At 41.1% G+C, this 27,880-nt stretch overlaps 1 protein-coding gene and 1 long non-coding RNA gene across 2 annotated transcripts in view; one reads left to right on the top strand and one right to left on the bottom strand.

Moving 5' to 3' along the window:
• Positions 1-7,716: 7,716 nt before the first annotated feature.
• Positions 7,717-9,042, bottom strand: LOC123982430. The gene is made up of 2 exons (XR_006827976.1): positions 8,747-9,042; positions 7,717-8,410 (listed from the first exon to the last, which is right to left on the bottom strand). It is a non-coding gene; the product is annotated as an uncharacterized LOC123982430 (long non-coding RNA).
• Positions 9,043-11,252: 2,210 nt separating this feature from the next.
• The window catches only part of LOC123983214 (cytohesin-3-like), a 32,402-nt gene continuing 15,774 nt past the window's right edge, over positions 11,253-27,880 (top strand). Inside the window, exons 1-5 of the mRNA XM_046069386.1 lie at positions 11,253-11,618; positions 24,335-24,417; positions 24,754-24,818; positions 26,156-26,222; positions 26,386-26,504. Coding sequence (XP_045925342.1) covers positions 11,600-11,618; positions 24,335-24,417; positions 24,754-24,818; positions 26,156-26,222; positions 26,386-26,504 — 353 coding nt within the window. The 5' untranslated portion in view covers positions 11,253-11,599. The remainder of the gene's footprint in view (positions 11,619-24,334; positions 24,418-24,753; positions 24,819-26,155; positions 26,223-26,385; positions 26,505-27,880) is intronic.

Genomic DNA, 27,880 nt, shown 5'->3' with positions numbered 1-27,880 from the left:
TCACAAAAATAAGGCCTATTTTAAATGTTACAGATGCAGAAACTGTTATACATGCTTTTATCTCCTCACGCATTGATTATTGCAACAGCCTCTTCACTTGCCTTAATCAGAAAACCCTAAATAGATTACAGACCGTACAGAACTCAGCTGCTCGGCTCCTAACTAGGACAAGAAAATATGATCATATCACCCGTTTTAGCATCATTGCACTGGCTCCCTGTTTGTTTTAGGATTGATTTTAAGATTTTACTCATTACTTTTAAGGCTATTCACGGCTTGGCTCCTGATTATATTTTAGACATTTTAACTCCGTATGAGCCCTCCCGTGGCCTAAGATCTTCTGGCAAGGTCCTCCTGTCTGTTCCTGGAGCCAGACTAAGAACAAAAGGTGACCGAGCGTTTGCTGTCAGGGCCCCCAGGCTCTGGAATGACTTGCCTGAGGAAATTAGGCTGGCAGGGTCGGCTTCCTCTTTCAAATCTCTTCTAAAAACTGACTTTTACCGGTAAGCATATCCAGATTTTATCTGAGCTGCCACTCGTTTTACTATTCCTGCACTACCGTTCTTATCACTTTGTTTGCTTGTCTTATCTTTCTTACCTCCTACTGAACATATTTGTTATACTTTATTGTGATCCTTGTTCTTATATTCTGTATTTTATCCCCCTGTATCTTTTACCCACGTGGTTATTTGTTTTTGTATTTTATGTGTGATTTGTTGTGAAGCACTTTGTACTTGTTTTATAAGTGCTATATAAATAAAGCTTATTATTATTATTATTATTATTAAATGTTATTAATTGAGTGTGACAGTTACACTATCATATTGTCACACATGCATGTAAATTTACTGTTGTAGTTGTTTGAGGTGGTGCTAATCTTTAAATATTTTATATGAGTTTTAACAATCCAATTGTATAATCTCTCATAAGAGCCGTATGAATATTTTGCTTGTACTTTTACGTGGGTACATTTTTGAACACAGGACTTTTACTTTTAATGGAATAATTGCACACTGTGGTATGCTACTTTTACTTAAGTGAAGATCTGAATACTTCCTTGCACATGTAATACTGCAAATATAATCACTCTCCAGTTTTGCATGTGAACAGGAGAGGGCAGCATAGTTTTACTGTAAAACTACAGTCTGGGGTCCATAGCAACCAGTACAGCATCAACTCTGCACACACACACACACACACACACACACACACACACAGTGGAGACACCACCATTAGTAACCTTAACTCTAGATTATGTTATTGGGGGATTTTTCCAGCCAACAACACATTAATAGGATAAACGTCACCATTAAGTGGGGGGGTAAAAGCAGAGGAGAGAGATTAATGAAGGATAAACAGGCCTGTTGCTGCACATCAGGGAGGCTGTAAAACACCATGGAGACACACTGTGGGACATTAGGATGTCAAACTGAGAAAAGACATTAAAGGGAAAATCTGCTCGAAGGCAGTATTCACACAGCTCCAGAAAAAAAGACACATTTTAGAATTTAGTATGCCTTGAATGAGTTTCTCAGACACTGGGCTTTTCAAAAATGTTTGTCGTATCAGACTGCATTCAATGGTTGCGTTAAAATTAGCAGCATTTATGAGCCTACTGCACAACACATCACTGCAAGATATTATCACATTTTGACTAGTGCAGTTTCCAGGCTGTATTTCAACGCAATGTAACCAAAATATGCAAAGTAAAAGTGGGGTATGCGATTCCGGAGAAATCCAGTACCATGACAAATAGTATGATATTGAGTGAACACAGCAGGTATGGCTAACATTAGCTGAGTTGTGGGTTAGCAAACTGTGGCTAAAGTTGCTGCTGCGATGCAAACATGCAGAGAGGACAAGACGATCCCAGAGCCAGAATACCTGCTTCAGACAGCGACACTCACAACACTCCTGCTACTAACACCACAACAGCATATCTTGGCGAACTACAGAGTAGGCCTAAGCTAAATCTCACAGGGCAGATAACTTAAGGTTACCTTACACACAAGTCAAGGCTGGAATAGTGTTATGTGGCTTGGTCCGAGCCACTTAGTTTGTTTTCCATTTACAGAGCCAGGGCTGGGCACAAATAACAGATTTCTTTTCAGCGCACACACAGAACGTACAGCTAGCGGACCATCAGGAGATATTTGCTGAATTTTACAAAGAGACGTGTATTGGATTAGAATCACAAATTATTTCAAATTTAAAGGAACAGTTCAATATTTTGGGAAATGCTCTTATTCACTTTCTTGCCAAGTCAGATGAGAAGCTAAACACAACTGTCATATCTGAGTAAAGAAGAGCTAGTAGTTGATTATAGTAGCTTAGCATAAAGATGGAAACCTGGCTCAGTTTTTTTTTTACACGTAATATTAAGATATAACATGTGAAATTAGTGACTTTACAGGTGCTGATCATGGTGCTGATAAGCTGAATTTGTTACCTTTGGACAGAACCAGGCTAGCTGTTTCAAGTCTTTATGCTAAGCTAAGCAAAACGGTTGCTGCTTATATCTTCATATTTAACATTCAAACATGAGAGTGGTATCAATCATGTCATCTAACGCTTGGCAAGAAAGTGAAAAAGCCTATTTCCACTAATGTCAATTATTTTAGTCTTCTTTTACATGTGGTTTTGCTTTACTAGACTTGAGCACTACGAATTGTTATGCCGTTAACACCCCAATTTGAAGAGAAATGTAGGAGGTCTGTCACTGGGAGTGTTTCGTCTTATCGTGCTGTAACAACTGGCTTTGAAAGAAGGATTGGTACAAGAGCTCAACAGCAGAGGTGGGAGGATAGAGGCTTTAACAAGCCAGAACTGCTACTAAAGAGAACTTTGTTGGTGAGGCTTTGTTGTGCACTGTCACTCTCATCTCTCCTCCTGCTTCCTTGTCGCCATCAGTCCACACGCATCTTCCTTCAAACTGCAGTTCAGAGTCATTTCATTGGATCATTATGTTCAACCATTAGTTCTCTAAATAATCACCAAGATTTAATGACCCCTGTCATGGTCTCTCTTTTGCATAGGAGTCAGATTGACAGTCTGCAGGCAATCAACTCTTAAATGCCAGAATGTGCTCTGTAATGGTAGCATAACAGAGTCCACAGGATGTCTGCCATCATATGGAGTGAGTCAACATTTTTAATGGAGTGAAAGCTAAAGAATGAGAGCATTATCAAGATATTCCATCCTTTTTTTTGGTATCATTTCATCTGAGTGCATAAAGCAGATGGCTGCACCCAGCTGAGGCTTCAGCTGCTGCTATCTAGTTCCCATATGATCAATGTCTATGTACTGCTGTGATAAGATCCTGTAGATAACTGGCGTTGCAATGAATCATTCAGCAAACCATGACATCTGATGGATTTTTTTCTGAGAATTTATCTGATTAGGGCACTGCAAATGTGCATTTCTGATCTGATAATAGACTTTCAAAATAGTGTTTTTTTAAGTCCCAGCTGCAACATTTTACCACCCATGACAGCCTTTTACACATAAATGCACATAAATGCACATAAATACTCCATACTCCTGTGCTAAATCTGCACGTACAACTGCACAACAACAACAACACAACACAACAAATTCCACCAAATGAATTCCCTTTTATTCTTTGAAAGCTGTGAACTGCCTCTAGACAATCCCTGCAAGCTTCCTCAAACCTCTCATCCAACCTCATGTTGAGCTTTGACCAATGTTCAATTTACTTCAGGTTGGTTTCAGGCAGCTCTGCTCAGCTTGCTTATTAGCCAGTGGCAGCGGATGTGAAGCTCCCTAAAAATAAACCACACTTTCGAAGGAGTCCTCACCCTGCAGGAGCAGCAAGATGCAGCACACGCAGGGCTGTAGTCATCACACGAAAGAGGACTTCTGTGTGATTACTTGTGTCCTGTCCCATCTATTCGTAAGAGCGATTTACTTTCTGATGACATGAGTCATTTTTTGCAATCAGATTTGATCACATGTAGTAGAGCTGTTTGGTGAGTCACATGCTGCTGCAATGGATGTGTTAGGATGTTTCCAGCCACCAAGGGTCAAACAACAGCCAAATGGCAGCACTTTGTTTTTGGTTGGAAAGATGTCCCTTGTGTTTCCTTTGTCCTCCCTCTTCTTCTGTGTGTGTTTCTCCTTCTCCAGCTCCTCTCCTGTTCTTCGCCAACATCGCCTTCTTCACTCTCTCAACCATTTTGAGAAAGGAAGTGTGTCACATTACTTGTGTGTTTGTATTAGCAGGAATGTGTGTGGGACTATTACAGATGGTTTTCACAGGATTAAGAAATTCCTCTGAAACTCGACAGGCTCAAACACAAATGGGTTATATTTTCAAAAGAACCCTGATATTGTTAGTAGTGGACTCACCTCGGTAACACATGAGAAGTCCTCAAAGTTTAGTTGGCTCAGCCCTGATTGCAAAACACAGTCTAGATAAATGCAGCATGTTGATATTATTTACGTAGGGTCTCTCTTACATGGAACTGATATTTCACTACATGCCAAATAAACATATTTGAGGGCTGAGTAGAGATTGAATAATCAGCATGTCTCATTCTAAATAAATCAGACTCTAAAACAGATGACTGAAATGGCTCAACATTTACCTCATTATAACAGCATGGGTCATGAAGCAGATTACTTGCTTACAACATCACTGCCATACAACTGCCGGCAAGAGATACACTGGATGAATCCGGTTCCACGCAGCACAGGGTCATTTCCTTGACGAGTGCAACAAAAGTTCAGGGCACGACATTCTTTGTGGATGAGCCTGTTTGGGGGACAGAAAGAAAAGTCTTCCACACTGAGTGTCTCCGCTTGTACTAAATGGCAGTTTTTGTTCTTTGAGATTCCACTTTTGATCTGTTTTTTTTTTGGTGTACCCACTCTCCTTCAAGGTTTGTGGTCTCTCCCACTGTCCAGATTTCCCTATCACCACCACCAGAGAGTAGAACTTGTTGCATGCACTTGCTGTGGGGGTGTAGTCTTAAGTGTGATAACAGCAAGATGTTTTTCCCAGTGAAGAGAATGTGAGACTCATTGTCTCATTTCTGTATTGCCTTCTGGTCTATGTAGGCTGCTGTTTCCAGAGAAACTGACTCTACACTGCAGTGAAACTGCAAAAATCTCACCATTACATTTGATTGTCTACATCTGGCCACTTATCCATGGGGAAAGGGAAATAGACAGAACTTGAGTAGAGTTTTGACCTGAGTATTTCCATATTCTGCTGCTTTTTAGTTCTACTCCGCTACACCTTATAGGCAAATACAGTGTTTTTTAACTCCACCATTTATTTAATAACTTACTATAGTTTGCATATTCAGATATATAAAATATAGTCAACAATTGAGATGATGTATTGTAGGTTAAGATAGGTTAAGATGTTGTGAAATTAAGATCTAGGAGTGTATGAAGTAGCTGAAATTAGTCCAATCTTTACAGGCTGTATCATTAAAATGATGTTCACATTAATGCATCAAATGAAATCCATGACCTGTACTTCTTCTACCACTGTCAAAAAAGTGCATGTCTTGCTGCTGCATTGCATTCTGGTCTATGGCATCTACTGACAGTGCTGAAACTACAAAATCTCACCATGACATAATATTGATGGATGGATGGACATTATATTGTCTACGTTTATTGACTTGCAAGGGGATGATTAACAAGCCCCATCAAATGACAAAATAGTTCAAAGTACTTGACAAATACTGTTTTTCGTTATATCAAACTGTGCTACAGCATGATTAACTGAAGCAGGATTCTGTGCAGAGGGTTACTGTAAAAATAAGTAAAAGCATATCTTCACCTGATTATACACTTGATTATTACGGTATTAAAAAAGACATATCAGCCAACTGACACATCAGCATAGCTCTGTAGTTCTCACATGCATGCATACAGAGAGTATATGTGCTCCTCAGAGCTGTAATCAGACGCCCATGTCCACTGACCAGGGCTCAGGGGTCAGTCCATCCACTCTTTGGTTGTTATGTTTTAATGTCCCTGACACATGCTGCCTTGTAGGAACCCGCTTCCAGTGAAATATGGAGTGCATCCATGCAATGTTTTTTTTCTGCTGGCTTGTAAGTAGGGAAAAATAAACACATTTTATTGCCAGCAAAATGATGTCAGACTGAGTTCAAATTTATGGGTCAAAAAATGAATCAAAGCAGCTGAGCCAAGCAAAGGCTGACTCTCTCATCTTCTGTTCTTTAAGTGTCTATTCCAAATTCATTTCATGTTTGAGATGAGATATCCTCAATTTGACTCTCACAAGATATTTGCCGGCACATGTTTTGGTTCCTTTGGGAGACAAACGCTTTATTTCAAAATGTTCCTAATCATATTGCGCATTTCCTATTCCTGAACACTGTGCATACTGTGATCAGCAGATGAATTAACTCTAGTGTTTCAGCAATTCGAGGGAAATAATTAAATTGTAGGATGGAGAGAGCTCCACCCTTTTGGCTCTACCGAAGCTGGAAATGGAGACTCTTCCTGTTCTTGTCTGGATATCTGCACTTCACACAGGATTATTCCCAAAACTGACGGCGTTCACTTCCTAGACCCCCTTTACTTTTAGCGTATCTGTCAGGGACAGAACATTTTGAAAAAAAAAAATGGATATGGCAAGGAAGACGTCATGTGTCCAATCAGCTTCTTCCTCAAGTGGGTTTCATCTCTGTACAGATGAAACCAACGCTCTTTGGTTCCAGGCTGCAGTGGAGGCTCTGAGGATGTGTGACGAGGAATTTATGGGAACAGGCCACAAATTAATTGTAACCACCAATGCCGTGGAGTCAGTATTTGTTTATGCCTGGGGCTTTTTTGGGGGAAAAACATGTGAGACTGTTAATTTTCTATTTTAGGAAAGAGAGGTTTTATAGGATACTGTCATCCAGAACCTTGAAGTGAGAATCATTTTTGAGGAAATGCAGGAGAGCGTCATCTTTATGTCCCTCTACTGCAGAGAGACAGCATTTGTATCAGTAACATGTGATCAGATCAGAAGACTGAACTAATCAATATCTAAAGGTAATTAAACCATGTCAGCTTTGGCCATTACATGCTGATGAACTGAACACACCAACCATGATATGTAAAAAGCATAGCATATGCAGTAATCTGCTTTACTTCAACACTGTCATGTCAACTGTATGTGTATTTTTAAGTGCATTACTCATTCCAGTAACACTGAGGTCATTCCTGGAGTATGAAACAATGGCTACGTGCATCAGTTATGTCAGCATGGTCGTACTGCCAGCAGGTGGACTTACAAAGTAGCAGAGGTGTAGTGAGAATGTGCCACAGAAGGGAAACTAAGGGTGGGAGCAGCGTTTCAGTTTCCGTGGCTTAACAGTTCACACTTTACATGAGCAAAAGGAAAATCCAAACTCTCACTACATAATTCACTGTAACAATCAAACTGGGTCTGCGTGCTTAAGGTCTAGCATACACGTACATGTTAACATTGGCTTCTTGCTGTGTGAAATGAAAATGCATTAATAAATGTCAAAAGATTCAAACCAAAAAATGAACAAACTACACTGTTAAAAGTGAAAAAACAGGGCTTAGTTGGTTCATTCTGTAGCTATGTTGGCTGAGTTGGCTCTCATTCTCTTTTCTATGCGCATGTAGAACTTGCCAAACCGAAACCATAACTTCTCAGTTGGCTAAATGTTATGTTAGTAAAACATTGAAATGGGATTTTACATTAGAAATTATATTGTGCTCCACACAGAGGACAGCAACAAACCAAATGAGAAATTAATACATTAAAAGTTCAACCCTCCAGAGGAGATTGTAGACCAGATAAAAGCCACCATTGTGGGATAATGGGTGAACAGGTAGGTGAATAGGTTCTGCTCACATGATTAGATTAATAGAAAGAACAACAAAATAACAACACTTTTGAGAAGGAAACCACCCACATTGAAGGCTGGATTACTAACTAGGCAAAGTAGGCAACTGCCTCGAACCCCAGACTTCTAAATTGATTCATTTGCAAATTTGTACAATAATAAAGTACACCAACAATGAATGAATGTCCTGCATTAAATACTAATGTTACCCTTTTAGATATTATTGGGAGTAAAATGACACAGGTCTGATCAGAATTGATAATACAGTAAGGGTGGAGGAGAGCAGGTCAATCACATCATGTCCTTTTCTGTAACTTTCTTCCATTGTCCCCTTGTAGTTCTGCACAATGAGTCCTCAGCACAACTCCCTTCCTGAACACTGAGCCGCATGCTGGGTCCTCCCTCCATGTTCCTCCCTGCAGTACATCGCTGCTGGTGTGGCCGGGATCTTCCCTGGAAAAGCCTCAGAGAGTCATGAGTTCACATGGGCAGGGACAGACAGGAAGTGTCCTTCAAAAGGTTTCCTTGTGCCTGCATCGCTATTAAGGAAAAGTGGGGCGGATGTATGAGCTCAGGATCAGAGAAGATAGTTCAGCATAGATTGTTAGAGGTTAACAGAAGGTGTTTTTATGGAAACTTTTTGAAGCAGTTCACCAAATGTGTGGATCAAAATCAAGCAAATAATCAAATTCAATTGTGTAAATCAACAATGTTAAACAAAGTGAGACAATATAAAGTGCATACATGGAGTGAGTAGCTTTAATCTGATCTGTTATCAAACCAAAGGCATGTTTCCTATGCTTATCAGTTGACCTTTACATTATTGATTAAGAGGTTTTAACCCCTGATTGAAGTTAAGTAGCCTGTCTTCTGACCTTAAAGAGTAACTTAACACAGGCTGGAAGTCTAAAGTTGCAGATGGATCTGCTTCTTGGCTGCAGTTTGCTGGTGCAGTTGACAATTTGCTTTGCTGAACAACTCAGAGAGTACTGACTCTTGACTTGTCACACAGTCTGGTTAGGCTTCTTTTATCTTGTCCACGTATAGCTGTATCCTCACTGGTTTGATATCTTCATGAGAGAGAGAGTTGTCAATCTTTTAACACCATCATCCCAGCCCTGCTGCATGACAAGCTCTCTCAGCTGAGCGTGCCTGACTCCACCTGCAGGTGGATCACTGACTTCCTGACGGACAGGAAGCAGTGCGTGAAGGTGGGAAAACATGTCTCTGATTCCAGGACCATCAGCACCGGTTCCCCTCAAGGCTGTGTTCTTTCCCCCCTTCTCTTCTCCCTGTACACCAACAGCAGCATCTCCAGTCACCAGTCTGTCAAGCTCCTAAAGTTTGCGGACAACACCACCCTCATTGGGCTCATCTCAGGTGCGGATGAGTCCGCCCACAGGTGGGAGATGGACCATCTGGTGACCTGGTGCAGCCAGAACAGTCTGGAGCTCAATGCTCAGAAGACAGTGGAGATGGTCGTGGACTTCAGAAAGAGCCCAGCCCCACCCTCCCCCATCATCCTGTGTGACTCCCCAGTCACCACTGTGGACTCCTTCCGCTTCCTGGACACCATCATCTCCCAGGACCTCATGTGGGAGCTGAATATCACCTCCCTCACCAAGAAGGCCCAGCAGAGGATGTACTTCCTGCGGCAGCTGAAGAAGTTCAGCCTGTCAAAGAGAATGATGGTGCATTTCTACACCGCCATCATTGAGTCCATCCTCACCTCCTCTATCACCATCTGGTACGCTGCTGCCACTGCCAGGAACAAGGGCAGGCTGCAGCACATCATTCGCTCTGCAGAGAAGTGATTGGCTGCAATCTTCCTTCTCTTCTGGACCTGTACGCCTCGAGGACTCTGAGGCAACCAGGAAAGATTGCAGCTGACTCCTCCCACCCCGGGCACAAACTGTTTCAGACTCTCCCCTCTGGCAGGAGGCTGTGGTCCATCAGGACCAAAACCTCTCGCCACAAAAACAGTTTCTTCCCGTCTGCAACTAGCCTCATTAACAAGGCCCAGGTCCACTACTGACACTCCCCCCTTGCAAATGATACAAATGTCTCTGCACATGTAAATACTGTTTCATCTCGTGACCTGGCATGTCGCACATATTTGTTGTTGATTGTTGATCTTTGTTGTTGTATATTTTTATGTTGTCAGTTTATATATTTATATCTACACAATATAGGCAATAAAGCTCCTTCTGATTCTGATTCTATCACTGTTCATGGTTGAGGTTGACAGGCAGGAGAGGGGCTTTCAATTTACAGATGACAAACAGTAAAAACTTCATTGTGTATGAATACTCAAATGGAGACTTCACAAAGCGTTGGCTGCAGCTCACTGCATCAGGTAGGCAGAGGTTAGAGGTTCAGCCCGTAGAGGTCAACTATGCTTTCTTGACATATAAGATTTGGAGAAGTGATAAATGAAGTCATTTAAAGAAGCACTATTGTGTGCAAAGGTTCAGAGTAATCCCCTTTATGTTAAAAATGAACAATTTAGAGAACACAGTGTAAAAATGAAAGGATGTGACTTTGTTCAGATCCTGGTGCTTCTCAGTTGGACTTTGGCCTGCCACATACCAACTACCAATTATAATAAACACAACTAGTGAGGGATAGCAACATGAATGGTCAGACAAGCTGTAAATCAACACCCGCTTTAACCCAGGTATCTGGCTCAAATAGAAAATAGACAGGCTAATAATTAACTTTCGCTTTTATGTTCAACTTCCAAAGAACTTGATTAGATTAAATGGTAAAAAAGGCATAAACTGTGCATTTATGCTGTAAATAAATGCACAGTTTATGCCTACTGCCCTACTGGACTTGATACAGACAGCTAATCTACAAAAAAAAGCACGCCTTGGGAAAAGTTTTGTACCGAGAGATAGAAGAGCGTTAAAATCACAGCCAAATTCATACACTCCTGTGTAGATATGTGTGGCCTACAATGTGTGTATGCCTATAAGTGTATATTATCCACGTGAAAAACGAATTTGCTCCATCTAGGACAATTAAGAATTAATCTGAATCTGAACTCTGATGTAACTGAATTCAGCACTTAATGTTAAATATGGTAGAAAATATGTAAGTATGGCCCCCAAAAAACTTCCCTTCCCTTTAGTTCTCTGCATTTTGTCCCCCAAAAACGTTATCACATTATCTTTCAGGGTCATAGCACAATATTAAGAACAAGGAGGACATGCCCTCATTGTGTTTTATGGGAAATTAGGTTTACTTTGTACAATTACAAATTACTTGCGTGTGTGTGTGTGTGTGTGTGTGTGTGTGTAGGTGTGGGGGTGCTGTTAGCAGGGGCGGGGCTTGATGACGTCACCGTGGTTGCACTGTAGCTAATGGTGTGAACGCAGACGGAGCAGCAGCTGAGGATGGAGCAGAGAGGGAGAACCGCCACCGCTGTGTCACATCGCGGTCAAACATCTCTGAAAAATCCCTTCTACAACTAAAGGACCTGCCTTTAATTTACACCCAGGCTGCGGCTTCTTTCTCTCTCTCTTTTCCTATTAATTTCGCCGCTGACATCTGCGCCCGTGTCCACTTCACCCATCCGTCTGTCAACACACCGGCTTCGGCTGTCTGTCAGCGAGGAAAGCAAAGACAATCCCGTTGAAAGACACTCGGGAAAAATACGTTTTCCGCGAGGTTCCGGCCGGACACACCTTCTGCCGGACTACCCTGCTACCTCTGCTACAATCAATATGGATGAAGACAATCACGGTAAGGCTGTTTCCTCTCTCCCCATTCAGCCCGTGTGCAGGGAAGGATGTACGGCATGGATGGATGTGTGTGAGTCAGGGGACACGGAGGTGTTTCAGAACCAAGATGTTGTGTGTGTTTTTGTCCTCTTTTTTTTGCAGACCTATCTAGATTAACAACCAGTGTCGGTTGTCATGATTTAACATCTGACAATAAATGTGCATTTCTCAGAAAAAACAGTGCGACTCCGTTGGTATCCTCACAGGTGGGAACGAGTCTGGCTGCTGCTGCACAGAAACATGTTTAGAAACGCTGAAGTCATGGTTAAAAAAAAAAACACATGCATGCACCTTTTCCATCTGTTTGATGTCCTAAGGCTTTGAAGTTGCCTCTCACTATCTACTTGCGCCGTTTGAAGCCCCTAAACTGGTGGGAATAGATTGGCTAAGATATCTGACTGGCAGCCTTCCATATGGAGGATAGACCTAGCAGGATCTACATCCTTTTGCAAAAAAAAAAAGAGAAGAAAAGAAGAACAAGTACCGATAGGGGTATTTGAGTTGGATATTGATACCACTGTAGGAGATGAACCCACTGTAAATTATGAATAGGTTGCTAGTTTACCACAAAAGCTGCAAATTGTGGAAAACAATGTATATACAATAATACTATTATTGAGCTAACTATAGTGATACTGTAGGTGGAGGTTAAGCATAATAAGGTGATACAGACAAGCTATAATTACCAATTAGTGATGATTAAAAGAAGAAGGTACAAATAAACTGAACTAAGAAAAAGTGGTAATAAGTGACAAAGCTGAATGAATTAAACCTGTGCGGCTGCATGTCTTACTCGGATTACTGCTCACAAGGTGGCTGCAGCTTGGAGTCCCACATCAGTTATTATATGATGCTCCTGAGCAGATAATCCAAACCGCCATGCAGACAGAAGGCCTTGAAGGGAGTGTAGTGTAAACAAATGGCTAAAGTCTGATACGTTTGTCAGTTAAACTGTGAGAGATTAGCAGAGCCAGGAGAGACCACATGCTGGATAATAAAGAGAGACCCTCATCTGGACTTCCACATTTTCCCCTTCCACCTTATTCTCATGTCTCAACAGTCTGAATATAAACCAAGATGCTTTTCTCTGAATTTGAATGGAAGTGAGAATGTTTGACCTATTTCATTCATCTTAATTCATGCTTGTGCGTACAGGGGCTATGATCTAGTGAGCCTACTCCTTTCTAACTATTCCTGTATTTATATAATCTTACATTTTCATTCGATTTTGGGGAATTTCCATAAGCTTTGCTGTGTATATGGTCCCCAGAGGATGTCCCCAGGGTTTTTTGGTGACCCCCTGACATTTCCTCTATAGTTCCAACTTTGGGCATAAATTGTACACAAGAAATATCAAAGTCTAATGGGAAAATTATCATGAAATTGACTGAGCATTTTCATGATCCAAGGGGGGGGGGTGACTCTGAATCATGTGACAGGATGTCATAGATCAGCAGAGGCACGCAGTCTGTGATCAAACTGGAAACATGCTCAGACCTTTTCAGTGTACGTGAGTTATTCAAATAACTTACCATGAATATTCTCGTTCGCTCGCTCACACTCTAACTGCCTCTCGTTGTCTCGCGCACATCACTTAACATTGTTCACATGCACACCTTCATAATGCCGGTATCACAGCCCAAGTGCTTAGTGCTAAATTTGGCTCCACCAGTCACTTACAGCAGCTGAAGTCAAAGTTACACCTTCATCAAGAGCAGACTAATAAAGTACAACATGTTGGAATCAGAGGTGTGTGTGTGTATGTATTCCTGCTTCAAGGTCCCTTTAAAATAAGCATGACTTTTCCATCTTATTATCTTGTGTCCATCTGTGTATATTCATCTATTGCAAAACACCAAAATTTCATTTCTGTTTAGTTTAATGTCAAAGGGACATCATTGGTGGAATAACGGTGGTGTTGGAACAAGGCGAGACTAACCTGCACACAGGGCCCATATTTCTCAGCTAAACCTAGCTACACCCTGAATCTATAAACTGTGTCAATGTGCATTATTTGAAGGACTCGGCTGTAGCATGGGATTCATTAGTACATGTTTACTGCGCTCCCTATTTAGAGGCGCTTCTCAATTTACATGCCACAGAGAAGACAGGGCCTTAAAATGGATGAGAATCAGCAACAGGCTCTAAAAGTGTTTTTTTATTACTCATGTATCTGTTTTTAGCATCATTGTATAGCTGAGTGGAGAAGTGAAAAGAACACAGAAGCCGAAATTGGCCAGAATGCAGTTCACAGAACCGCTGGATGGAGGCCATGAATTTTAACACTCGGCTGTCTTGGATTTTCTCTTTATAGCAGCTCTGAGATGTTTCAGTCAAGGGATTAGTAAGGGCTGAGTATGGGTTGTTTTGGGAGTTACTCACTAAACATTTCCTGTACCTGAATAAAGAGATATGACGATTGAGGCTCCTAAACAAAACATGTCTTGTGTTTGTAAGTACACGTGCCACAAACTGTGCTAAAATGTTTGTTTATGGCATCCTGTGAGGTTCCCTTGGCCATATTTCCCGTGTAAGTGTCGTGATAACCCGACTGTGTCAATCAACACTGACCGTGGGATTTTCCTTCAATACTACTGTCTTTGGCTGAATGTGTGAGCGTGCACTGAAATAACATATCGTATCTGACTGCAGCACCTCTGTTTTGTCTGTACGGGCTTTTTAATGGTGCACACATGGCAGAGTCATACTGGTTGGTCTCCTTATGCAATGAAATATCTCCCTGAGAAAGAAAAATGCCTTTCTTCTCTGCATTTTTGGTAATCATCTCCTCAAAGTTAATGGACATCTGGTTGTATGCGCTTATTTCATATCACGTTCACCCCAGCAGGCATGAAACCCAAGCTAAGGTGGCTTTTAGAAAACCTGAATCAACATAGTGTATGTGTGATTTTTTTTTTTGGCATCTAGCACTGTAGTTCTGTGGGGGGATTAGTTGGTAAGAAGGGGAAGTTGGTGTGATCAGGGTACAGTCTTTGTTGTGGCTGTAGGGTTAGTGTGTGGGTGGACATCAGACAGTCACTTAAGGCTAGCTGTGGCTGCTTTCCAAATATATTTCTCCCTGGGAAGCAGGCCGGCTTATTGTGAGTGGTTGGCGCTCAATAGCTCGACAGCGGTCAGACACCTGTATCTGTCTGCATCTGCATGTTTCATCTACCTAATGTCACTTTGTAGACGTGCTGCATGTTAAAACCTGATTATAGGAAAATAGATTAGCTCTGAAATGATGACTTTTTTTCTATTTTGGAGAAATATTTATCTGGTTGTATTACTGTTCTATGACTTCTAGGCCCTGGGAACACATGATGTGCTTTTTTGACATCAAATAAACCAAACGCTGAATTGATTTATCAAGAAAAATTAACCCCTTAACGCATCAAACTTCTTCCTGTCAGACTGCAGCTGAGATAGCATACGTATTCCCCCAATGCCTGTTTGCGCATATTCAATACGTACCTGGGAACCTTTTGCAAGCACTGGTTTTTCGTTTATGCCTGTTGTCGCTAATTTGCATCATACCTAATTTATTTTTTATTGTAAATAAATTCAGGCATCAAGGGGTTAATAGTTGATTAATCCAAGTGAAGTTCTTTTCAAGAATGAAAAGTAAAGGCATCACAGAGACGTGAACTCCTTCCTTCCATATTAATGTTGAGGTACGTATAGGGATGTTGTAATATGTTTTTCCAATATTGAGAATTTTCCCTCCAATATTAACTTTTTACAAAAGTTGGAGAAACCAACAAGAGACCAGTCCATCTTAAGGAAATGTCATGGTTTGAAAAACAAACCATGACATTTGTAGCAAGTTATGTAAAGTTCACTTTCATGCTGTGAGTTAGACGAGAAGATTACTTACATGTCTGGCTTAGATTGGCTCTGTCCAAAGGTAACAAAAAGCTAGCTAAAGCTTATTTATTTATTAACACTTCATCTTGTTTGTTTAAGTCGTACAAAAACTGAGGCGTAAAAACACCACATTTACAGGGCGGACTGTGACAGACTAGGCAGATGTAGTAACGTTTGACAGAGAAGTTTCCACTCTTTGTGCTAAGCCAAGTTTACCGGCTTCATTAACGTGTGGACTTCGGAGTGGTATCGATCTTCTCATCCAACATTTAGCAAGAAAGCAAATAAGTGTATTGTAAGTGTGTAGTGTAATACATGTGTAAAACTCTTTGCTTTTATTTTATCTTCTGTACTTTTACATCTGTTTAATTCACCTAGCTACAGAAAGTATTCCCCCTTGGGTATAAAAACATGGATTGAATTCACCACTTACAAATTTCCTGCAGCACCACAGTAGCCCGAAATGAATGTCTGCAACGGTTTAGTCTCTTATGTGTGTCGACACAGACGCCAAGAAATTTGCTAAAATGTACTCTTTACAATCTCATTGGTTGACCCAGCAGGCTGGCTGTGTTGTTTAAAGGCTTAAGGGGAGATTTGGAGAGAACAGAAATTCATTTTGACTGCCAAGATTATGGGTTTTGTGGCACAACATTAGAAGATTAAACACACAGTACATTATACCACATGCAACAAGACAAATACACAAACACACAGACACAAACTGTGCTGCTGTGTGATGTGCGGGGACTAAGCTTGTAACAAGCTGCACTATTTAAGTGTTGAGAGAGAGAAGACTACATATGGACCTGATTAGGAGAGAGACTGGGGAGTCTTCCCGACATGTTCCCATCTCCATGGTAGTGTGTGTGTGTGTGTGTGTGTGTGTGGGTGGGAGACAAGACATTGTAGCGGTTTGTCAGTAAGGCAACATTTCTGCTGTTGTGAATAGAGGTAGTCTTTGCCTGGAATTATAGCTTGGAGCTGTCGAGAGCCCTTGAAGTGCGAGACACAGAGCAGATGGGAGACAAAAGGAATGGCAAATTAAATGAGCGGGAGTCAGGGAGGAACACAGACTGGCATTAAGGGCAGCAGAGATGTACTGTGTTCTAGTAATCCACACCTAATTTCAGTGGAAGGAGGGTTAGGAGAAAACAGGGTCCAGCTGACCATACAGACAGGATGGGGGGGGGGGGTGTTCAGAGAGGCTGGAGGGTAGATGTGTGTTTCTTGGCTTCTTGCTCACTAGAAATGGAGAACCACACCAACGCCCTGCTCATTCTCAACATAATAATGCGCCCTGGCACTTTTTCATTTCCTGCACTTATGATCAAGTGTATGTTTTGTCTTGTGTTCTGTTTCAAACAGACTGGGTGAGGACAGAGCTGCTTTTTATTGGAAAGTCTTTGATCCAGCAGGTAGCCATGGGTCAGGTTGATTTAACATGATCCATCTATGAGGAACTGTGGTGGACTTAGTGTCATGACCAAGAGACACTAATTGACACTAATTGGGCGTGGTTTATGTTGTTTTGATCAAAGGTAGCTTGGGTCTCATTGCATATAGGATCAGGCAGGTCTGCCAAAGTCAGTGTTTTTGCAGGCAGGCGCACATGCTTCACAGAAACATACTGAACCTCCAAGCAGGCTGGATGCCTTCATAGAGCTACATGTCCTGTTCAACAGAGCTGCACACTGAAAAGTTTGATGTTGGTGATAATCATTCAGGTTGACCCTCTCCCTGCTGCTTCCTGTCTGCTCACAGTCAACATAATTGCAGATATAAAACATATTTCCTCTCATTCATTGTTTTGTACAGAATGAAAAGCACCCACTACGGATTTCAAAATTGCTCCCAAGCTAGATATCAATCACAACCATGGAGACGAGTGTGCTCATATCAGATAAAGCGTTATATTCATTCTGCTCCCCGTCAATCACCTGACACCCGCAGGAAGCTATAGCAGTGCCTGTCAGGATATGTCGCCTTTCAACATTTATTAACACGTCCCATGACTTCCTGCCTTGTTTGTTAAGACCGAGATTATTCCTGAGTTAGATTTGACCCTGTGAAGCTTAGATTTTACAATAATAAAAGCAAGGAAATGCTGAAACAAGACTAACGGTCTACAGCCATGCTAGCAATATGAGGTACACTTACGCACAGCAGTGCGTAGAGGTAAATGCTAAAGTCAGCAAGCTATAACATGCTTATGGACAATGCTAACTGATTTAGCAAGTATAATGTTTACCCTGTTCACCATCTTAAATTAGCGAGTTAGCATGCTAATATTTGCTAATTAGCATAAAACACATAGTTGAGGTTGATGAATAAAACATTTTCCTGGTATTTAGTCATGAACCAAAGTAGGCCTATAGATCAAAATGTTTATACGAAATCCCATTCTCAAATCCACAATGCTAGTGTGGCAAATGTTGTGTTCCTTTCATGTGGTATATGATAATTACGAGCAACCAAGTTGGAAAAAACACTCACGTCAGCCTCCACTGTAGTTCAGAGTTGGAGATATTAGGAATTTCTAACAGCAATGCTGTCTCCCACTTGGTGAAAAGACCTACAACAAACTGTTGGTGAACTTTTTGGCATTAAACACTTAAAACATAAACATATATGTATATGTAAGCAGTCTCTCATAGTAAGTGTCTGATTTCACTTGTTAATGAACCACTCCAAATATGCAACACGCTGTGGCTGCAAAAAGCAGCTAACTGGTGTGACTATAAAGCTAGCAGTTAGCTACCTAGCCATTCTTCCCATTGTGTTGACACTGCTTGAATGCAGCATATAAACAATTACATATTATAGTATAGATTCCAGAGTGTTTGGAAACAATGTGAAGTAGACGTAGATAGTAGTGAAGAAGCTTTAACTCTATGTAACACCAGTATTCAGCCCTCATCTGAGATCTGTTGCACTGAGCGAAGAGGGAGCTATTTGGACTGCACTCTCCCTGTGAAAGCCCCTCATCCTACTCAGATGCCAGGAGAAACAGCATCCATCTAATTCATTCTCAGGGCGATCAAATCATCAGATTATGGTTACTTTGGCCGCCAGCATATGGCAGTGGAAACCCCTTAGATTCTACTGGCGGTGGCCATCAAATCCAATATTTATATAGTGCTGATGCTGAGCAGATGTGTGATATAAGGAGGACATCGTGTGCAGACCACCTCCTATGCAGCCCCACACTTGCACAAATGCACTCACAGCAGGGGTTTCCTCCCCAAAACTGCAGATTAACGAGAGCAATCAGTGTGAGGGCTCTTCAGCTCCCTGAGCCCCAGATTCTCCCCCTGACCCCAACGGTAGTTAAAAACTACCAGCCATAGTAGCTCCCCAAATCTCTCTTCTCACGCAACGGCTGGGACGGCGTACTGTAATAATGCATTATTTCTCAGGCACAGATGCCACACACAACACAAATGAGGGCATTTATCAGGAATTCATACAGTCTGAAAGAAAGTAATTTGCTTGTTAAGACAAAATGTGCTGCTTGTGTAGGAATAGTCTGTGATGTTTTGACAGAAATAAATGTGACTTTTGTTTCTTCCCCATTCCTAATTTATTTAGCACTATAATGATTCAGTTTCAGCATAGTACACAGCATTTTCTGTTTTAATTGATTGCTGAAGGTCCGTCCTTTCTTCTTTCTTTTGTTCTTTCTCTTTGTGCTGTGAAACCCTTTGAATCAAGTGTTTTTACATTTTCAGCAGCAATTTTGAGAAAATGAAAACACAATGAACTACAGTAGATATTCCTCATGAGGAACCATCATGGCTGAACTAGCATTAAAAAGAGACTTGCAGATGAACATTTTTTTAGATTAAATTTTAAAAGGAGACTAGAATGAAATGAAAAGATTTAGTTGTTTTTCTCATTAAATAATACATACTCTTTATAGAGAGCTGAGGTCTTGACGTCACGTCCGGTCTAGCCTCTGTTCTGTTACAGTGTAATCTCTCATTCAGCGCTTCTTTCATCGGTCATTGGGTTTACTTACTTATTCTAAGACAAATGATAATCTACTACAGCACCTGCTAAGTTTAACAGCAATTAATTGAAAGTTAAACAACCAGTAAGCTCCCATGAAATGTGCAGCAGCATGATTTCTTCTATATCTAATTTTCACCAATACTCATATACGCCATTTTCCGCTGTACTCTCTGCTGCTTAATATGTCTACACTGAGTACACGTACATATTGAAAAAACATTACATAAAAAAAGATTATCCTTTTCTAGAGATACGGAGTGAACCATGCAACTTACTGTTGCAGTTGTGTTCCAGGCCTAAAGTCTTGTATTACTACAAATGTCAGTGGGATTTTGAATGAGGTTTTCTTGTTTTTGGAAGAACCCTGAAGTTTTAGTTTCAGTTCATCTCTACTGCTACATGCCAGCAGGCGTTTATTTGCATGTGCATGTAGACTCCTGTGTGCATGACCTTTCACCCTCTGTATCATGACCTCCTTTTCCTCACATTGGCCTCTTTGCTGACCACCCAGCATTCCTGCTTTGTGGCTCAGCGCCAAAGTGCCACTGCAACAGCTACTCCAGACTATCTGCTGCTAAACACACTGCCACATTATTGTATCCCCCATCACTGAGACAAACTAGGTTAAAGGCAGGCAGCGGCTGGTCGGCGGCAACATCTGTGTATAGACTGTTAGACATCACTCTTCCTCTCTAACGGACCCGTGTTGGGCTTACAGAGCAGCCTGGAGGGCGAGTGTGTGGGATTAGTGCCAGCTGGCCTTGGTGTGCATGTGCTAATGTGCAGTTCCTATCCACATGTCTGTCTGTCTGTATGTATGACCCAGGCTTTAACGCAGAGCATGTCATCGTCTACAGTTAGAGGGATTGGGAGCGGAGGGTTTTAGATTAGAGTCTGGATCCAGAGGAAGTTTCCCTTGCCTTCCAGCTTCCTTGCATGTGTCCCAGTGAGCTGCAGGGCCAACCATAGTAACAGGGTTATCCTTTTTTTATTTATTTATTTATTTTTTTTTTTTAAAGCTCACCCACTTTAAAAGACATTACTGCAGTTAAAGTCACCAGTTTAAAGCCAGTGGATCTGCACAAATCCCCTCTCACTCACACGAGTCCGTGAAAACTGGGACTGCAGCCAGTGTTAAGTGAACGTGGGATTTTCACTCTGAGCTCCATGTGCTCTGAGTGCCTTGTTGCTTTTCCTACGTAACTGATATGAAAACTGGTTTTAGGGAAGTCCTTGAATCAATCCTCAAGGCCTTGAATTGTTTTGTTTTTTTCTTTGTCCACTGATATGGCTTACACATATATTGATATGTGACTCCCAAAAAACACTGTGAAAGTTATAAACCTGAAATTTGTGCATGCCAAAGCATCCCTGCAAATACCATCAAAGCCTCTGGTTTCAGTGGGTGGCCGGGGACAGTTGGGTGTGAAGAGCAGCAGGGGATTTACTCCTAAAAGTAGATTTTGAGGGATTTTGTTTTTAGGGGGGGAAATTACTGGAGCCTCTTGCTCTGTGGTGCACATGTTGGAGTTTAAACCCTTTGGACCCTATCAACGCAGCGGATATCTGAGCTTTCATTTAGCAGATTTCTTTTAGAAGTCAGAGGTTAAATTGGGCTTCACGTCTAGTTTCCTGCACATTTAGCTCACGCACCGATTCAAATCAGTGCCTCACCAGCTACAGCTACCTCCTGCTACTGGATGATCTGACCCTCCCAAGGTCTATTGTTTACGATGAAGCAATGACTCACACCGTGATTGATTTTAGTATATTATCATTCAAGCGTGGCTGTGTTGTTTGAGCCAATATGGAGGTAATGACCAGCATTGGCCCCTCGACTCCCTCTGTGCTTGCTGAAGACACTTTCCTGAATGAGTCATAGAAGGTCACAGGGGAAAGTGTGTTAATAATGTAATTGGTGGACCACCTCTGTTGAAGCGACCCCCACCACTAAACAAGATTATCCACTGGAACAGAAACGTTAGCACTGATTTTATAGTCCCCTCTATTATCACACGTGTGGTTTGTAAAGGATACATATTACAGTATATCCAGTAAGAGAGACCTGGATTGGAGGATAATGGAAATGCTTTGCCATTAATGTTGGTAGGCTTTTTATTAAAGTGGGCATCCTCTGCTTTTCATTACATTTGTAATGAATCAAGATTGTAATCTTGCGCATTGTTGCAGCCAGTGGATATTTCCATTAGCTAATGCACAGCCTCAGGCAAATGGAAAACTATGGAGCTGTGTGCTACTTACACATGATCTTCCTCTGAGCAACATATTCAAAAAGACAAAGACGAATCCTAATATTAGCTGCAACTAATAATTCTTTCCTATTACTGATTAATCTGCTGCTCATTTTCTTGACAATCATTAATGTTTTGGTCTATGTCAGGAAAATATAAAATGCCTGTCACAGATTAACCTATTCAAATTGCTTGTTTTGTACGAGTATTTGGTAGAAGTTTGCTATCATAGAAGACGAGGAAAATTTATAGATACAGATATTTACATTTGAGATATATTGTTGATGCATTTATTTTATATTTTACGTTTTACTTTTTCTACTTTTGTTGTCATGTATATTTTTTGTCTATTGTGGAAAGCACTTTGGTCAACTAGTGTTGTTTTTAAATGTGCTATATAAATAAACTTGAACTTGATAGTTTGTATGACTGCAGTTATTGGTCACAAATTTAAGTATAGGAACATTTTTACTTTTGACCTGATGATACATAGTATGGTTTGTGTGTGATGCCTGTCACAACAGAAGTGAAAAATGATGTACTTAATAAACCTTGGGCCATTTAGTACCAAGATGTGTAATGCAACCTTTTGAAGTCTGAAATGTTGACCTTTAATTACAGCGTCTCCTCAGGCCAATCACTTTTCATCTGTTTTTTTTTTTTTGTAACCAGCAAAACACAGAGGTAAAATGTGTCAACCGCCCAGACCTTGTCAAAATGTGACTGGTTGTATCTGAGTCAAACATTTTGACATTTTAATTTAATGACCTAAGCCCTGCAGGTTTAAAGGAATAGTTCCACATTTTGGGAAATTCTCTTAATATCTTTCTTGTCAAAGAGATAATTGATACCACTCTCATTTCTGTCCAATAGATATGAAGCACCAGTCACCAGTCAGCAGCTGATTAGCTTAGCTTAGCTTAGCATAAAGGCTGGAAACAAGGGGAAACAGCTAGCCAGCAACTTTAATCAAACAAAGATATGACATGTTAAATTAAAAGCTTTAGAGGTGCTGGTAAGATTTATTTTCACCTTCAGACAGTGCTAGGCTAGCTGTTTGCCCATTGCTAACATCCTAACATGCTACAGGTTGTAGCATTATATTTTCCAGACAGATTTGAGGGTGGTATCAATCTCATTATCAAACTCTGCAAGAAAGAAAATGTAGAACTATTGCTTCAAGTTTTAACTTTACCCCACGTTAGCTGTGTTTGAGATATCCTGTAGGACAGGTGGGCAGATGCTTGCTCCTCCCCAATGTTATTGCCTGTAGGCCAGTTTTAAAAACATTCTTCATAGAAGATTGAAGAAGTGTGTGTAAAACAGCACTGAAACTTTTTAAGAACACTAATTGGCTTTAGAGCCACATTCATAGCGCTCACAGTTGTATTACATAAGCGCTGTGAGCTTGCCGGAGGTTAGCAATGCTAATTAACATCTTTATTTTCATACTTTCAGTCATTGTGCATTCATTTGCCCCTCTCTCGTCTACTAAAAACACGGCCCACAAAGGAAATCCCTCAGCTTTTTCTCCTGCTGTTTACCTGGCCCTCATCACGGTGCTTCAGGATTACATAACTAGGTTAGGAAGCGCTTTTATCCCAGCGTTAATGTGAATACCATCTAAAACAACACTTGGCTCTGTTACAAGCTAGTGAATTAAAAGTGGGGTGAATACTTCCTCTTGAGCCCAGTGACCTTGTTCTACTTTAATTGGCGCAGCTTCCCGCCTGCGAGGGAAAATAACAAGTGATATCTTTTTGTATTTCTCCTTTAACAACATGTAGGCACAAAGCTGTGGCTGTGATATTTTCCCGTTGAGCGATTTGTGTTTTCTGCCTCTAAGCTGGCGTAATGAAGCAAGATCGCACACAGGCTCGCTGTGCTTCAGAGAGATGAAGAATATTGAGACATAAGTGTGACAAGTGTGTGTGTGTGTGTGGGGGGGTAGAATGAAGCAGAGAGAAAGGAGAAGGATAAAATATTGAAAAACAAGATTGAGGATTGAAGAACAGCGGGTAGGAAACACCAACCAGAAAGCAAGTCATCCTCCCCTCTTGCTTACTTTTGCCCGGAGCTCTGAAACCCTCACAGCCTGGGAGTCAGGGTCGTAGGCCGTGTTAAATTACCAAATTCACTTTTAATGAAAGAAAACTTAATCTGGATTGGTTTTATTAATAGAATTTCCCCCTGAGCCAAGAGGAGAAGGAGGGAAGGCGCATAACACTTTCAAGTGGAATAATTAAGACCCTTTGCCTTCTCTCTTTCTCAAGTTAATTAAGACGAACATGTAGGCTCTTGATATGTGTTGCTCCGGCTGAACAAGGCGAAACAGTCGATGCAGCAGCCCTGTCACTTAGTTGAGGAGGAATTGTTCGATTTTCCATCTCTGGTGGTGAACTCCTTAAGAATTGAAGGGACTAGATTGGGTTTAGTGCTCACTTCTGTTTTCTCTCGTCTGCAGCGAGCTGAGTGGGTATAGTGATGTCAGCAGTGTACAGATAAGAGTTAAGGTCTGCTGTGTTTTCTCCGTCATGTGTTTCAGTTCCTGAGGATCTGTCCCTGGAGGAGAGGGATGAATTGTCAAACATCCGACGCAGGAAGAGAGAGCTGCTCGATGATATTGAGGTGCGTGTTTACCCATATGAGCATATACAGTATGTACAGGACACACATGAAGCCACTGGTCATTAGCAGTGTCTTGTCTTTTTCTGATAAATGTCTTTAACTGTGATCTTTGTAGGGACTTTAGTCATAACCTTTGCCTATCTACTGCAGCACTTTAGCTCTATTTGCATGCTGTAAGAAATGCAAATAGTGCTACAGTACATCTTTGCACACCCAGTTTGCTCACAAAAAGTGATGAATTTTCCACTGCGCACAGTGCAGCCTCTGTCCTTTTCAAGCTTTTACCTGTTCTTTATCCTGAAACCGACTGCGACATGACTCGCTCTTTTCTCCCAGAGGTTGAAGTTTGAGATAGCGGAGGTCATGACAGAGATCGAGCAGCTGACGTGCGTTGGAGAAAGGTAAGTCGCTGAAGTCAAGATGCTTTGTCACACCTTCCACTGCGCCAATGTAGTTTGTGCATAAGATCTTTGTTGACGTTTGATTGGAGATATGTCAATTCAACAAGGCCAGTACAACACCAACTATGACTCAAATGCTAAAACATGTAATTGAACCAACACCTCTATAAAATGAATATCATATTAGAATTTAGGCAGAGCTTTTGTATTGAATTGGATTAGATTGTACCTTATAAAGTGGCCACTGAGTGGATATCATGACTCATTTAACTAGAAACCTTTTAACAACAGGGCCAAAGCAATGACAGTCTTTGCAATGTTCTGGTCATTTGGATATTAAGGCATTTAACTTAAGCGCTCAGAGATAACTGTTGTTGTGATTTGGCGCTATATAAATAAAATTGAATTGAATTGAATTGCAAATTATTTATACATTTTAGTTCAGTGATATTTTGCTTTTCATTTAAATGTGTTAGTGTGTCTCTACATGAAAGTCTAAAGTCTGTTTTCGAGCCTTCTGCAGCAAAATATGTATTGTGGGGAAAATACTGAAACCTAAAAAAATAAAAATCAACCACGAGTTGTACATTTAGTATTTGTAGATTATAAACTGATCTTCAAGTCACTAAAATCCCCAAATTCCCAGAAAAAGTACAGCAGAACATGTCTTTACAGCCCTAAATAACACTAATAATGTTTTTTACCTTCAGTCAGAAATAGCCAGCACCAGAATTACAGATCTTAGTTGACTCATTGCCTCTATCTTAGTTTGGGATTTGCATGTTTGGTCAGAGACGTCAAAGGCAGTTGGATTACAAAGGTGTTTTTATTTTGACGCCTGAATAAGAGCTTTGGAAAAGATGTCATCATTTACCTGGTTTGTATAGATAAAGAGTGTTAACAGTGTAGATGATATACTGTATACAAGAGCCTGGCTGAACAGCAACAGCTGCATTAAACAAACAATGACAGTCAATGTGCAGCATATGTGCCCAGTATAAATCAATCAGGCCTGTTCTCCATACATGAACAGTTTGTGCTGTTTATCACTGAGCTCATGGTCGCTTTGTCCTCTCATCTGTCACTTTATCACCTGCATTACACACAGATGCACGCACGTAGATTTTTTGAGTTTGTCTGTTTGCATATGATTTTCAGATTAGACTCAAGCAGGTACACAAATACATTTAATGGGTGGAACAGATGTGGCAGGAAATAATATTCTCAGTTGCGACTATAAATAAAAAGTATATTGTTTGACTATCAGTTATTTTCAGTTTTGTTTTGGGTAAGTGGTAACCTATTTAAATCTCTGCATTTATGTTTCTGTGTTGCAGTAAAACGTCCCAGAGAAACAAACAGATCGCCATGGGCAGGAAGAAATTCAACATGGATCCAAAGAAGGTAAGACCACCACAGTCTCCAGTGTCTCTGTAGCCTTGAAATTAGTGATTTTCAGAGCTGGGGTGAAGGACGATCCGTTCTTAGCCATTAAACCCTGTCATTTTCCATTATCCATCCTCATTTGAGATGAACAGCCATCCTGTTTTCTCCTGTTCCTCTCCAGGGAATCCAGTTCCTGCTGGAGAACGACCTCCTCCAGCACACTCCTGAAGACATAGCCCAGTTCCTCTACAAAGGCGAGGGCCTCAACAAGACCGTCATCGGGGACTACTTGGGCGAGAGGTGAGACAGAGCACGTCACTGGCAGGAGAAAGTCCTCCTTACATGAAATTTGTGCTCCCTTTGTAATTAGAGAAGGAAATTATGGTCTGGATTTAGAATTAAAGCGGGAGAACATGATTGACCCCTCCCCTGCAATGAATTTTTGAGTGGGTGGCTTGTCATAGTCCACCCATGTGGTATGCTTTGACAGTACTCCACACACTGACACAACTGAAGCCAATTTTGGTTGTTTGCTATTTTCTCAAGTATGAATAAGCCAAGTAAAATTGTGTCTCCTGGCAAGTTAAAAAGTTCTTGTTTAGCAAAAGTTAAAATACAGAATTTCTTTAATTAAACTCTTCACATCAACTTGATTATCTTACACAAGTACAGCTGAGTAAAGATAAGAGTAAGCGTAAGAAACAATGAAACACACACTGTGAATAAGGCTGGAGGTTGGGTGACTCTGTGGACTCCTCCTGTTGGCAACAGGCTTTATTCATAGAGGATCATCAATGCGGCCACCTACCCTGAAGAAGTCACACTAAACACAGGCTGAGGGTTTACACTCAGTAATTATCACTAATTGAGCTTATGCAAGGAGCAGGAACCCATCATTACATGCTGAGCAGAGAGGGAGATGAATAGAGGGGTAAACAGGGGGGAAACAGAGAGGGACACACATTAAAAAGGAGAAAGAGACATTGGCAGAGAAAAATTGCCAGAAGGAGGAAAGATGGTGGGAGATGGATGCTGGCTGAGTGGATGATTAACTTCTAAATTTTGCTCCTAGACCTTTTTATTGTTCCTGTATATTTCATCTTTGTTCGTCATGTACAGTAGACACAGTGTTATCACACTGAGCCACGTATATATGCAATTTTTATTTCCTTTTAATAAACAGCAGGCCACATTCAAGTTTATTTGTAATACATGTACCTATAGCAGTAATCTTACATATAACCCTCACAGGACTGGATTAATTTCATTTGGCTGCAGACACCAGTATAGGGAACAATACAGTCACTGGAGAAAAGCCAAGTCATTGTCCAAATAATCCAAGAATGTTATTGCAATACCAGTTTGTTGTTTGTTTCTTGTAAGCCGACACTCTGTGTACTCTTCTTAACCTTTCCACAGCATCTTTCCACAAAAAACACCAGACGTTAAGTCTGAAAATTCCTGGTTTCATTTGAACAATACACGAAACAAAGGCCGTACAGGATCAGGATCCCGGACCCTGATGTCCAACAAACATGATCAGAGAAGCTGTGGCCGCAGCCTGAAAGCAGCTGTTGACTAAAAACCCCTGACAAAAAGGAGCCTGTGTGGGTTTGGTTTTAACTGTTTTTCATCAGTCAAACACACTACCCCCCCCCCCCCCCCCCCCCCCCCCC

Source organism: Micropterus dolomieu, linkage group LG14, assembly GCF_021292245.1.
Source record: "Micropterus dolomieu isolate WLL.071019.BEF.003 ecotype Adirondacks linkage group LG14, ASM2129224v1, whole genome shotgun sequence".
NCBI classification, from domain to species: domain Eukaryota; kingdom Metazoa; phylum Chordata; class Actinopteri; order Centrarchiformes; family Centrarchidae; genus Micropterus; species Micropterus dolomieu.
Note: the sequence above shows the minus strand (reverse complement) of the source record. Positions and strands in the feature narration are given on the sequence as shown.